We start from the raw sequence: 14,065 nt of genomic DNA, 5'->3' as shown, positions 1-14,065 counted from the left end.
GTAGGACATTTCAGCTAGGCCATGTTGGCTGAGGCCATATTGAAACGGGTGGGATGTTTCGGGTAGGACATTTCAGCTAGGCCAAATTGCCTAGGCTATCTCTGGTAGACCATTTATGGTAGGCCATTCATGGTAGGCTATCTCTGGTAGGCCATTTCTGGTAGGACATTTCTAGTACCAACCAAATATGTATAACAACAAGCCCCCAAGTTCTTAGTTGAGAACGAGTTCTTGACTGGGAACTTTCAAGTTCATCACGTTGACCGAGCCGAACAGCTGGTGCTGATCAGGTGCAACTAATATCAGCTCTGGTAGGCCAGGTCAGCTGGTGATGACCGGGTTCCTCAGCTGTGCTGGGCAGGTGAGGCCCCTTGGTGCCGACCAGGTACATGCGCTAACATAACAAATACGCCGCCTCTGACAAAATGTGGTAATTCTAGTTCAGAAAATAGCTCATCAGTATAATTCAAAACAAAACGAGGCATCAGAACATAAATCCTTTCCTTTTTTGGGGTCCTGAAACCACCCAACATTCTCCCTATCCAACGTTATCCAGACTTATTACTAGCCAGTCTACTTCACTATGGTTAATACAAGAAAAGCCTGCTAATTCTAACAATATACATGATGTACTAACAATTGTATCCTCTTAATTATTTGCCACCGTCTCATGGATATGTATATTACATTAATGTACAACAATGCAGCTACCTCCATCTTTGGTTCCACTGTTCTTTTGTTCCTCAGATGGATCTTCCGGGAACACTTCCCGGAACCTTCAACCCAACCTCCGCTGGTGAAACAAATACATGAGATGGTTGGACATCATAGGTTCTCAGAAAAAGAGAGTGCACTTCTGCAATTAGATTCAGAAAGAATCGTTTTTAGGTTTCAAGTCTTAGTACTTTTGGCAGTAGCCGGTGCTTGAGTTGAACTGGATGGTGGAGTTTGCGGCCGTGGTGTGCTGACATTAACCATGGCATAATCTTCATCAATTGCACCCAACTCATTCCATACAACCCCTGCTATAGTTGATAGTTAAGAAATTCAGTAGACATATTTTGACCCCAAAGAATAAATAATAAATGGAAAGGAAGACAACATCTTTCAGGACAAGGATATGTTCTGTTCTCCACATGTCTGTGATACTAATATCAGCATCTGATAAAAGCCAGTAGCTACTAGCCTTTACCAAGTATCAAATTAAGGGTAATGTATTATTACATAGTAGCATATAACAGACTAATAGCTACTAGCCTTTACCAAGAAGCTAAGTCATTGCGAAGATAGTGCATAGCAACTTCTTGAAATATGAGCAGATACTCTTCATATCCATATAACAAATACGCCGCCTATCACAAATAGTAAACAAGATCAGAAAAGATGAGAGAAAACCAAACCCAAACCTTTCAATATTCAATATGCCTAGGCTAAATTAGAGGACTGGACTCTGGAGGGTGGAGAAAGGGAATGTTTCTCTGCAGAGTCCTGCAGATTGCACATTGAAAAAGGGGATGTTTCTTTAAATGCTTAACTATATTGCTGGGCCTGTGCTTGCAATTTCTTTGGCTTGCCCCGTTGCTCCAACATTTTAATTCCAAACATAATTACTAAAACATATCCAGCGAGCTTTCAATTTCTGAGAAAACCAAAACCACTAGCTTCAGCAATTAGGACTATAAGTAAGTTTTCCCAATCCTTTAGTTCTTTCTTTCTCCCTCAACCAGAATCACTGAAACCTTAATTCCCCTCCCCAAACCAGAAATAACAATCACTAAAAGAACACTCACCAATTCGCAAGATATGAATTCTTATGCTCGAAAATTGTGGAAAAGATACGGTGAAGGCAAGGATGACAAATTGTTGAACCAAGATGGCTGCCCTAGTACGGTTCTTGGAGCTCTCTACAGTCCATTCACCATAGCTTTGGCGTCAGACAATCTATCAATTGAAGATTTTCAGGTTCATTTGGCCGGAGTAGATCACATCTTGAATTGCATTGTAGAAGCGTGAGTGTTGGTTTTTCCTTGCCTACTTGTCCTGTTGTCTTGATTATCAATACAATCGTCTTTATTTAAAAATAAAAAAAATTGTAGAAGCGTGAGTTTCAAAATCCTTTTGGGCTTTTGTATAGTCCCGGTCCAAAGGCCCAACTTTTGTTTGCAATGAGTTGGTGGTTATATTGCCTAGGAGCAGCCCATATTGGTCAAGATTATTTACCATCGAATTAGTCAAATGGAGGAGCCATCTTTGCCATCTCCACAGCATCCTTTTTTTTTTTTTTTTGGTCTGAAGGGGGGTTTAGGGTTTTTTTTTTTTTTGGTCAAGGGGGTTTAGGGTTTTTTCAATGTTGTATCTTTTTCAATGTTGTATCTTGTTCCTTTTGTCAGGTATACATTAGCTGAAGCCAGTACCTCAATTGCTAAATTTGAGGATGATAGTGTAGATGATGAGACATCAGCCGATACATTTGAGGATGAAATTGTGGATCATGAGACAGTATTCAATACCTCAATTTCAATTTCTGAATTGGAGACTGAAATTGTGGAAGAGGGCCATTCACTGGCCTCAGAAAATGACTGGGGCTCCCAAGTCTCCAGGACCTATGAAGCCTTGAAGTATGGCTCTTTTGTTACGGAAACAGGCCCCTCGAATGTGAATGCTGCTTTCGCATTTGCAGGGACTACCCCTTTCATCACTCTCAGTTACTACCTAGCTGAGAAGTTGAAGAATTTTGTACAAAAAGATGCCAGATTTCACCACTGGGTTGAAAAATATTCATCCAAGCATTATCAGGTATTGTTGATCATGCCTTACTTTTAAAACAGCTCAATTATCAGGTTTGTTCAAATTTTTTTTTTGGTAGGCAAACTCTATTTATTTGTTGTCAAGGAAAACAATTTGCAAGCGCACAATATGTCTTATTTTTAAATCATATGTGTTTATTCCAGGCACATTATATCCGTACGGAGAGGGTGCTCAATCATCTATGCCGCTCTTTGACCAGTGATGCCCGCCTTCAGTTTGTTGAATCGCGATATAGAAGTTCCATGGAATTGGCAGTAGCCTTTTTCAGCCGGCAAGTCATTGTTGATCAATTCCCCATAGTTCCTGTAATCAAGGACGAGTTTGATACTAGAAGAGAGCTCCTCCTTATTGCCTGTGGGTTGAGTTTCTCCTGCTGTGATTCTTACACCAAAGATTTGATGAAGGAAATACCTATTGTAAGGGGTAAGTACGTTGATCTGTTATTTCAGTTTTTAAAAGTGTAGTTTTGACTTGTGTTTTCTTACTTTTGCAGTGGGATTTGTACATAAAAATGTACAGGAAGTCTTATCTCAATTTGCAGATTTTGAAATAAAATTGGACGTTTTCAATGAGATTTCTAAGAAGACTAAGAAGAAGAAACTGTTGAGGATATTTGTTGGAAGCTCGGTTGGTGACCTCGGCCCTCTTCTGGAAGCAGAAATAGGGATTGTCATCAATCCTTGCGATCACCTTTTGGCGGTAGGCCATCAATTTGGGGTGACTTTTATGCCACTGTTGTGGGCAGTCATTCAAAAAAGCACACAAATGCGAGAAGGAATAGGGTCCCTTTGGAAATCAAAGACTGGGACCCTTTATCTTGTCAACAGTTGGCATGAGATAATCATGTTTATCTTTGGAGCTTGTGGTGCTAGGAATGAGAAGCCACCTCGTGGCGATATTCTTGTACCTAAGTCTGCAAAGACATCTTCTGCTTCTAAACTTTGGGCACTTTTGCCGAAGCCAAAGAATGTTGGTGTTGAGATGCCAAAGCCAAAGAGTGCTGCAAAGCTACCTGAAGCTGAGGTTGAAGCTGAGACTGCCGAAGCTGAGACTGAAACTGAGACTAAAGCTGACACTGAAGCTGAGACTCCAAAGACATCTTCTGCTTCTAAACTTTGGGCACTTTTGCCGAAGCCAAAGAATGTTGGTGTTGAGATGCCAAAGACAAAGAGTGCTGCAAAGCTACCTGAAGCTGAGGCTGAAGCTGAGACTGTCGAAGCTGAGACTGAAACTGAGACTAAAGCTGACACTGAAGCTGAGACTGCAAAGACATCTTCTGCTTCTAAACTTTGGGCACTTTTGCCAAAGCCAAAGAATGTTGGTGTTGAGATGCCAAAGCTAGAGAGTGCTGCAAAGCTACCTGAAGCTGAGGCTGAAGCTGAGACTGCCGAAGCTGAGACTGAAACTGAGACTAAAGCTGGCACTGAAGCTGAGACTGCTGAAGCGGAGAAGCAGCAAGATGACCAACTAGATAGAGAAAACTATTGATGAGTTGTACAGACTTTCATCTCGTAGGTTTTCTTTTCCATATTCTTGTTGAACCCTGAGTAACAATGAACATACAAGCATTGTTGAGAAAAATCTCTTTTGGTATTGATTTTCTCCAACATATTATTCGTTTCCAAGTAAAAAGGCCAAAGGAGGCTTACTTTCTTCAATTGTGTTGAAGTCTTCTCTGTTTATATTTTGTTTCCTGTAGCTGGCTGGGAAGTTCTTGTTCACGGCTGTTGTTTCTTCTGTCTAATTGCTTCCTTCGATAAAAGTTCGTTTCTTTTCACAAAAGGAAAATAAATATTAGCAAAGCCTTGATTAGTCAAATTGAATTATATTAGAGAACTTCATCAAGATTTCTATTATTCCTGCTGTAACACTTCAACAACAAATAGGCCTTGTTAACGGGTGATTTAGCACGGCCCTAGAGGGTATATGGTCAATCACACACATTACACAGATTTAGAGTGGTTCACCCATGAATAGGGCTATGTCCACTGTAGAGTTTGGTATTTATTAGGGATGAGTATTACATTATACATAGATAGGCTTGAGAGCCTGGATACAAGAGGAAGAGGGAGAGCTTGGGTGTCTCCGGATATGTGCATGGAGAGAAGAATTGGAGCCCTTTGCTGGAGAGGGGTCTGTTCCCTTATATAGGCAGGAGATGAGGGCCACTTGCCATTGTTTAATGGGCAAGTGGCAAAGGCATGGGTCATCCTCAGTGGGGTATGAGCTGGGCACGTGGGGAAGGCATGGGCCTGTTTTCCTGGGACCAATGGCTCATCACGTGGCGATCGAGGGTAGTGGCCTGGTGACATGTCAGGATGCACGTGGTGATTTATTATCAAAGGCATGCGTGGTGGTCTGCACATCGCTGAGGCAGTAGGAGTTGGCTAGGCCATATTGCTCGGGTATGACATACTGTTCGGGTGTGACATTTTGACTAGGCCATATTGGCTAGGCAATATTGTATAGGCTATCTCTGGTAGGCCATTCCTGGTGGGCTATCTCTGGTAGGCCATTTCTGGTAGGACATTTCTAGTACCAACCAGATATGTATAACAACAGGCCTTATGATCAATGTTGTTTGTAATATTTACTTGGACCTGATCCTGTTCAAGTTGGGAACACCAAAAACTATGATGAATTTTGATAGTTGTAGTTGATATAGTTTTAATCATGAAGTCATTTTACATATTTGTTTCTCCATTTGTTGTTTATTGTTATTTTCGTATCTAATTGTCAATGTAGACAATTTTTGCTTAAGTATAGTGAAATGTGATGGTTAATTATATCAATTATCATATATTCTTAGACTGCATTCTTGCCAAAGCTCAAATAACCTAAACTAGCATGCCTCATTTTGGATCCTGAAACTGATAGACTATGATCATTGTTAACGGGTGATTTAGCATGGACCTTAGAGGATATTGACAATCACACACATTACACAGATTTATAGTGGTGCACCCATGAATAGGGCTACGTCCACTGTAGAGCTTGGTATTTATTATAGATGAGTATTACAATATACATGGAGAGGCTTGAGAGCCGAAATACATGAGGAAGAGAGGGAGAGCTTGGGCATCTCTGGATATGCTCTTGGAGAGGAGAAATCGGAGCCCCATGCTGGAGAGGGGTTTGTTCCCTTATATAGGCAGGAGATGAGGGACCACTTGCCATTGTTTAATGGGCAAGTGGCAAAGGCATGGGCTGTCAGGAGACATCCTCAGTGGGGTATGAGCTGGGCACGTGGGGAAGGCACGGGCTGTCAGGAGACCTGGGGTAGTGGCTTGGCTAGCACATATTGCTCGGGTATGACATATTGTTCGGGTATGACGTTTCGGGTAGGACATTTCGAGTAGGCCATATTGGCTTAGGCAGTATTGAAACGGGTAAGACATTTCGGGTACGCCATATTGGCTTAGGCCATATCTGGTACGCCATTCCTGGTGGGCTATTTCTGGTAGGCCATTTCTGGTAGGACATTTCTAGTACCAACCAGTTATGTATAACAACAAGCCCCCAAGTTCTTAGTTGAGAACGAGTTCTTGACTGGGAACTTTCAAGTAATCATGTAAGCCATATTGGCTAGGAAATATCTGGTAAGCCACTCCTGGTGGGCTATTTCTGGTAGGCCTTTTCTGGTAGGACATTTCTAGTACCAACCAGATATGTATAACAACAAGCCCCCAAGTTCTTAGTTGAGAACGAGTCCTTGACTGGGAACTTTTCAAGTCAATCTTTGTTTGGCTGAGTCGATGAGTCTGTTGTGAGTAATGAGCCTTAGCTGCAAATGGTTGGAGGTTAGGCAAGCTGTACACCTTTCGATGGCGAGTTCGTATAGGCCTTATGGCGAGCTAAATCATGGAGAATCAAGCCTTGGTAGGTCTTGGTGGCGAGGCGAGCCGTAATGGAGTTCACACATACAATTTCGCATTTATGACATAATGGAGATGTATGTAATGATGACGTGATGAGGATGTATGCGATGATGACGTGATGAGGATGTATGTGATGATGATATGATGTATGTGATGATCATGTGAAAATGATATATGTTACGTGACACGCTACATACTAATTTACGGACGATATACCCTTTTTCGTCTCACTTTAGCCATGGCGGGACCTCGTCGTCTCTCTTTAAACCATGGTGGGACAGGTTGGCGGTGGTGGTGAGGCGAGCTGACATACAAGATGTCTCCCCAGCCCCCAAGTTCCTAGTAGAGAACTAGTTCGACTGGGACCTTTATGTAAGTTCTTTGTTGGCGGAGGCGATCAACCGGTGTTTTGGAGAGGGGAAGCTTTTGTTCCTTGGACAATTAACCTCGCAAGGTGATCGGGTCCATATGCGACGTGGAGATTGAGCATACGAGGTGCTCGGGTCGGCTACGACATGGAGATTGACTATGAGGTGCTTGAGTTGGCTACGACGTGGAGATTTGAGCATGCATGGTGCTCGAGTCGGCTACGCCGTGGAGACTTGAGCATGCAAGGTGCGTCGGCTACGCCGTGGAGACTTGAGCATGCAAGGTAGTAAGTGGTGCCTTTCTATCCACACATGCGTAATACCGAGCCGATTTGTGGGCACATTGGAGTTGTGGTACCGAGCTAATCTGAGCACACTGGAGGTGTGGTGCCGAGCTGGTATGATTATACAACAATGCAAATGGCGTAAGTGGTGCTGTAAACATGCACAATGGAGTAGTTTCATGCATGTGTAAACATATTCGCTAATTTAGGTATATGCATTAGTGGTGTGGTGGTAACTTCTAGCATGTGTGGGTATTTACTTCCGAGCCCAGCACAAACACCAAAAGTCACAGGGGATACGAAAATGAAGGTGGCCGGCCACTGGCTTCACCAAATAGGCACATACGACCACGGAGTCAGCACGTTGACGTCAGAGATATAATACATACTCTTACATTATAGCTATATTACATAGCATTTTAGTGAAGGAGACACGTGACGGATTTTTTCTACCCGTATGCTCACACCTTTGGGTGGTCTCCCAAAAAGCACATGGGAGCATGCAAACCCCACGTTGTGGACAATTTATTATACTTGTGATTAGACTTTCTACAGACAACCATCATTTCCAAACCTGCAAAGTAACTCACCTACAAAACCCACCAATCGGCAAAAGCCACGTGGACCACACCAACCTTTTTGGAAGAACTTTTTCAAAAAACTCAAATAGGCGTGCGAATTTCTATATGCCCAGCATTGGTTTTCTCTAAGAAAGCTGAGAGGTATGCATGTGCACAGCCTTGGTTTTCTCTAAGAAAGCTGCCAATTTTTTATACTTGTGATACTACATACGTGAATGCCACTTTAACAAGTGTTTTTCATGTAATGGCATATGGCAATGGCATGGTAATGTGATATAATATTTTTTTTGTAAAAATCACCAGAGGTAGCAAAAGAGATAACTTATCTCTTCCGTTGAGCACGTGAGAGTTGACAAACACCATTTCTTTTGCCTGCTGCACTGTCTAAGCAGGGACAAGATGGAGGAGAGAGACCGTGAAGGCGGTTGTTCACGGTGGAGATGAGCTTCACTGTGGAGAAACGGCTTCACCGTGGAGAAGAGAGTAATGAGAACGACATAAACCTTTTGTGTCGTTTCCCACAGACGGCGCCAACTGTTAACGGGTGATTTAGCATGGACCTTAGAGGATATTGACAATCACACACATTACACAGATTTATAGTGGTTCACCCATGAATAGGGCTACGTCCACTGTAGAGCTTGGTATTTATTATAGAGTATTACAATATACATGGAGAGGCTTGAGAGCCGAAATACAGGAGGAAGAGAGGGAGAGCTTGGGCATCTCTGGATATGCTCATGGAGAGGAGAAATCGGAGCCCCCTGCTGGAGAGGGGTTTGTTCCCTTATATAGGCAGGAGATGAGGGACCACTTGCCATTGTTTAATGGGCAAGTGGCAAAGGCATGGGCTGTCAGGAGACATCCTCAGTGGGGTATGAGCTGGGCACGTGGGGAAGGCACGGGCTGTCAGGAGACCTGGGGTAGTGGCTTGGCTAGCACATATTGCTCGGGTATGACATATTGTTCAGGTATGACGTTTCGGGTAGGACATTTCGAGTAGGCCATATTGGCTTAGGCAGTATTGAAACGGGTAAGACATTTCGGGTACGCCATATTGGCTTAGGCCATATCTGGTACGCCATTCCTGGTGGGCTATTTTTGGTAGGCCATTTCTGGTAGGACATTTCTAGTACCAACCAGTTATGTATAACAACAACTTCATAAAATAAGAGAAATCATTCCTAAAGAACGAGGCAGTGCGCAACCAAAAACACCAACTATCAATCTTTACAAATTGGTTTCTTCTTCTTTGTCTGTTCCACAGCAAAGCAACACAGATAATACAAATAGAGACAAAAAAAATGGTCTGATAGCATATAAAAGAACAAGCATGTGAAGAGATAAAAAAGATGAGAACCAACGTGAGAATCAGATGTAATAGGGTGTGATTTTTTATGGGATTTGGTATTTATATCACCCACTGAAAAGTCTCACAGAATACATCATTTAATGAAATACCTCAAAATCGGTAAGTTTTTTAATACCACCGTACTTTTTCTAATCTTTTGAAAGTCCTTATTGAATACCACCAGACTTGCATTAATGATTTTAAAATCCTAATTGAATACCATCAAATTTTTATTGATTACTTAAAAATCATAATTGAATACCACTAGACTTTTAAGCTTAAAAAAAATCTATTAAAATCCTAATTGAATACACCCCCCTAAAACGATCCAAGACTAAATAGGGAAATTGGAAAAGTACAACTCCAATCATGCTACTTATGCCTAATTCACCTTCTAGGAAAAGGAATCCTAGTGGAAATAGAAATAGGAAAAGGAATTGTTTTGTTTTTCTGCATATATTAAACTTTTAATTAATGGTAATTATTTTGTATAAAAAAAAATTTGGTATTAGACATAACAATCCTTACAAATTAGAATTTGAGAAATAGAGTATTTCTGTTTGGGTTTTAATAAATATGAATTAAATTTTATTTTGGATTTGGCCAAAGAAGAGGCCCGGATTCATTGGCCCTGTCTAAATTAGAAAGGTAAAATTTACCCCTTTTATTTAAAAGTCTGGCCAAAATCAATTCTTATACTTTCCCTCTCTCGACCAGAAAACAGGGCAGTAACATTCCCAATTTCACAATGACTTTCCGTCTCCGTAACAACCTTATCTCGTCATCATTCATTCACAAAAGTTGCTCGCCATCGCCTCCTCTATCATCTTCCCAAAATAACTGACCCAAACAGCCGGCATTCGTGGCCAATTTTGGCTGGCACAGTCCAGCAGTCGTGGCCTGCCGCAAAGCCAATTTCACGGCGACTTTCTGTCGCCATAATGAAAATCTTGCCATCATTTCTTCACGAAAGTTGCTCGCCATCATCTTCTCTATCATCTCCCCCCCCCCCCCCCTCCCCCCCCATAATACCCAACCCAAACAGCTGGAGTTCATGGCCAATTTTGGATGGAACAGTCCAGTAGTCGCAAGACTGTAGCACCACCATATCTAAGTCATTGTCTAGTGAAGTGTCGCCGCCATCACTGGTGATGTTTGGCTTGTCCAGGTCAATCAATTCCTCTCTCTCTCTCTCTCTCTCTCTCTCTCTCTTTCTCTCTCTCTCTCATCTCTTCTTCTCCTTCGATTCTCTTAGTTCGGAACCCAATCAATTTTACCATGGAAGAAACCAAACAAACAAGAATGTGGATTGTAGTTTCTGCTTCTACATTGTTTTTGTTTTAAATCCCACTTAAGTATGAGAATTTTTTGTTTTTATAGCAATTATAGTGCATTTTTCGATCTTCTTCTTCTATTGCAGTATCCATGTTTTGATGTGAAGCTCAGTTTTTCTGCTGTTGAGGTACATATATTCTTGATCAAATTGTTATTTGAATTTTCTAGTTATTTTTGGGTTTTTATAAGTTGAATTTTCAAATCTTTGATGTAGTTTTTGTTTTTTCTTTGGCTTTTTTAATCAGATTTGAGTTTGAGGTGCTGTTTGGTTAGAGATTTTTGTAGATTTTTTAGTACTTTCATCATGGTTTTGACTTTTAGTTCCTCACTTATTAGAGCATCCACAGTGGGGGAGTGTATTTTCGGGGGTGTAAAGCCACTTTTACATCCCCTTTACACCTCCGGGGGGTGTAAATATGCTTTTTTCTCCAATGAGTGGGTGTATTTTCGGGGGTGTAAAGCAACTTTTCTCCATTTTCCCTCACCTTTTTGCAGCTGGGTCCCACCTGCAAGAGATGTAAAAAAAGATGTACAATTGCATCTAAATATACATCTCCAAGGTGGTGATGTAATTATACATTCATATACACCCCCCCATTGCGGGTGATTCCGATCACAATGGGTGTATATTTAACATACACCCCCTTATACACCCCCCCACTGTGGATGCTCTTAGTAGGTGCATTTTTACTCAAACTCTGCATTGCAGTTTTCACTTCTGCATTGTAGTTTTCGTTTCTGCATTGCAATTTTCGTTTCCGTTTTAGTACTTTCATCATGGTTTTACATTTTGGTTCCTTACTAATTTTAATACTTTCATCATGGTTTTGCAGTGCAATTTTTGTTTCTATAAAATTAGTTTTTGTTTTTGTTTGGAGTTTGTAGTTTTTGTTTACATCATTGATATCTACATTGTATTTTTGTTTGCAGTTTTGGTTTTTTTTTTTTGCATTTTTTTTGTTCTTGTTTACATCATTGATAACGACATTTTATTTTTGTTGCAGTTTCTGTTTTTGCGTGAATCTGTGTTTAAATGATTTTTTTTTTAATCGTTGATTGTTTATGTAAATATTGTGTAATTGAATAAATATCACAAAAATAAGTTTTGTGTGGTGGTTTGTGAGTGAGGCTTTCTCCTTTTGAGGAGCAAGGTTCAAGTCCCTTCAATAACACAAAATTTTCTATTTTTTTTAGGGTGAATGAAGGGAAGCAGAGTTGGTCCCTGACTGGCTGGCGATGGTTGGCCGATGATAAGTGGCAGCTGGCCAGCGATGGAAGGCAGGTGGTGGCAGGAGGTGGCGTCTAGCCGGCGATGGGCGGCACATGCAGTGGCTTCTGGTAGGCGATGGGCGGAGCAGGCGACTGGTCGGCGGCAGTGGCGGGAGATAGTGGATGGCCGGAAGCGAGATTGCGGAAGGTGGACATGTGGCATAGTGTGCTTGCCTTAGAAGGAGTGGCATTGTGTATAATTTTGATGTTTTTTAATTACATTTTTATAAAATTAGTTACTACTTTTTGGTCTTTGACCTTATGCCAATTAGGTGAAATTGTATTCCTATCTTCCAAATTAGTAAACTATATAGTGTTTTAAAATGAAAACTACATTTTTTATATTATTTTTTTAGAGCATCCACAATGAGTTCCCTAAACCACCTCATTAGACAAATTTTAAGGAGGAATTTAAAAAATACAACTCCAACCATGCTCCCTATCCAACTCTTAAAATAGGGAGACCTCTAGGAACTCCTAAATTTGAGGAGAGATGAACCAATTATATTGAATTTAAAAATAATTATATTTTTTATGACTCCCTAAATTAGGAAGTATGATTGAAGTTCAAATTTTATAGAGAGCACCTAAAATAGCATTTGTGTGTTTTTAGCTAAATTTAACTAAATAATAGGGAGCATGATTGTATATCCTCTAATAGGTTTAATTAATGTTTGACCCCCTAGAACGGACGCTTGGTCTCACTTCATCCCTTGAAACTGAAAGTTTCCCACTTAACCTTCAAAATCTCTAAAAATTACTGGAATTTTCTCACTTTACTGTTCCAATTCACGTTGTGGATAACAATTAGACAATGTTCAAAGAGTGTTGCAAAAATATAATCTACAATGTAAATAAGACGTTGTTAAAAGAACAAGAGTGTCACGACGTCCATGGAGCATTGTCAAATATACTATAAAATGTTGTGTGCTATATTCAAACCACGTTCACGCACATGTAAGACAACATCTGAAACACGTCGTTAAATGAATATGGCTTTTAACAACATCAAGTTACTCGACAGTTGTCAACATGTTATCAAACACCATTTACAACGTACACCTCGCATTGTTAAATCCATATTATGGTGTAGTGTGGTATACAATATATTGGTACTAATGCACGTAAGCCAACATGTTTTAAGCACTCCATATGGTGCTATTGCTTTAAACTTAAAAAATTGATGAAAACGAAAGTAAATTCGAAATTAAAGTGGAGCAAGTGACATCAAATGTGTAAGTTGATTAGTAATGCAAGATGAAAATACATAAATTTTTTGATACACACGTCTTATTTGATAGACACAAAATTTACTTAAAATCAGAGTTCCCGTTAAACTTCAAACAACAGTAAAATATGAGAAAATAGAACAAAAAAAACCCACGTATATTGTATGTTACAAAATAAAACTATGTTACACTCAATATTGTTCTCTCTACAAATTTAATTAAATTTAAAAAGTGGGCTTTAACGGGTTGGCGTGATCCATGATCAGCCTTGTTGTGCTAGGTCTTACTTAATTGGATCAGATTCGTGCCGTGATCGGGGCTACCCAATTTGTTTGACACCTTTAGATTGAAAATATGAAGAAAAAAAAAAAAAAAAAACACGGAATAAGAGGACGCATATGAATCGTCGTGGGGAAGAAGGCATGGTATTACCCTTTTTCTTATTAAATTTTTTAACAAGATGGTAAGAAAATTATAAATTTTTTTTGGATAAATTGAAGGAAACATGAAAGTCAATACCTTTAATAAGGGTAACAAAAGCTAGCTTGTTGTGGTTGAAATAACAACACTTCTTCTAAGTACAAGATATAGTCTAAATTAGGGATGATCTCAATTCGGGAACCGTGAATTTTCCAAGCAACTGCGAACCGATGGACAATTCGCGGTATGGCTATATTTGGGACTGGTCCCGACTCGACATAGGTCGGTTAACAGTGACTTGGTCGGACCGACAACATGGTCAGTATCACCAATTACAGCCACCAATGAATTGGGCCCAAAATTCAGCAAAAAATCCCTTGTGAAATTCGAATCCCTTATTTCAAATCCCAAAATTGACAAACCCCAATTCAATTGCATCATTTAACCGAATTGAATGAGAGAGAGAGAGAGAGAGAGAGAGAGAGAGAGAGAGAGAGATGGGTAAATTAGTAAAAAAAAAAATGCATTAAATGTTATCTCAA

At 40.3% G+C, this 14,065-nt stretch overlaps 1 protein-coding gene across 1 annotated transcript; it reads left to right on the top strand.

Annotated features, from left to right (window-relative positions):
- The first annotated feature begins 1,803 nt into the window (after positions 1-1,803).
- Positions 1,804-4,296, top strand: LOC148297453 (bifunctional TH2 protein, mitochondrial-like). The gene is made up of 4 exons (XM_088247101.1): positions 1,804-2,009; positions 2,391-2,796; positions 2,952-3,231; positions 3,302-4,296. Exons 1-4 carry the CDS (start codon positions 1,804-1,806, stop codon positions 4,294-4,296), a joined length of 1,887 nt encoding a protein of 628 aa, XP_088103227.1.
- The last annotated feature ends 9,769 nt before the right edge of the window (positions 4,297-14,065 follow it).

The sequence above is a fragment of the Prunus avium genome, chromosome 1 (genome assembly GCF_965620075.1).
Source record: "Prunus avium chromosome 1, drPruAviu1.hap1.1, whole genome shotgun sequence".
In the NCBI taxonomy this organism is placed as follows: Eukaryota; Viridiplantae; Streptophyta; class Magnoliopsida; order Rosales; family Rosaceae; genus Prunus; species Prunus avium.
This window is presented reverse-complemented; position numbering and strand designations above follow the sequence as displayed.

Bases quoted from the DNA above. Each gene is read 5' to 3' on its own strand.
- LOC148297453 (XM_088247101.1), top strand. From the start codon at position 1,804: ATGAATTCTTATGCTCGAAAATTGTGGAAAAGATACGGTGAAGGCAAG. The intron at 2,010-2,390 runs GTGAGTGTTGGT...TCCTTTTGTCAG, and splicing joins TTGAATTGCATTGTAGAAGC to GTATACATTAGCTGAAGCCA. The intron at 2,797-2,951 runs GTATTGTTGATC...TGTTTATTCCAG, and splicing joins ATTCATCCAAGCATTATCAG to GCACATTATATCCGTACGGA.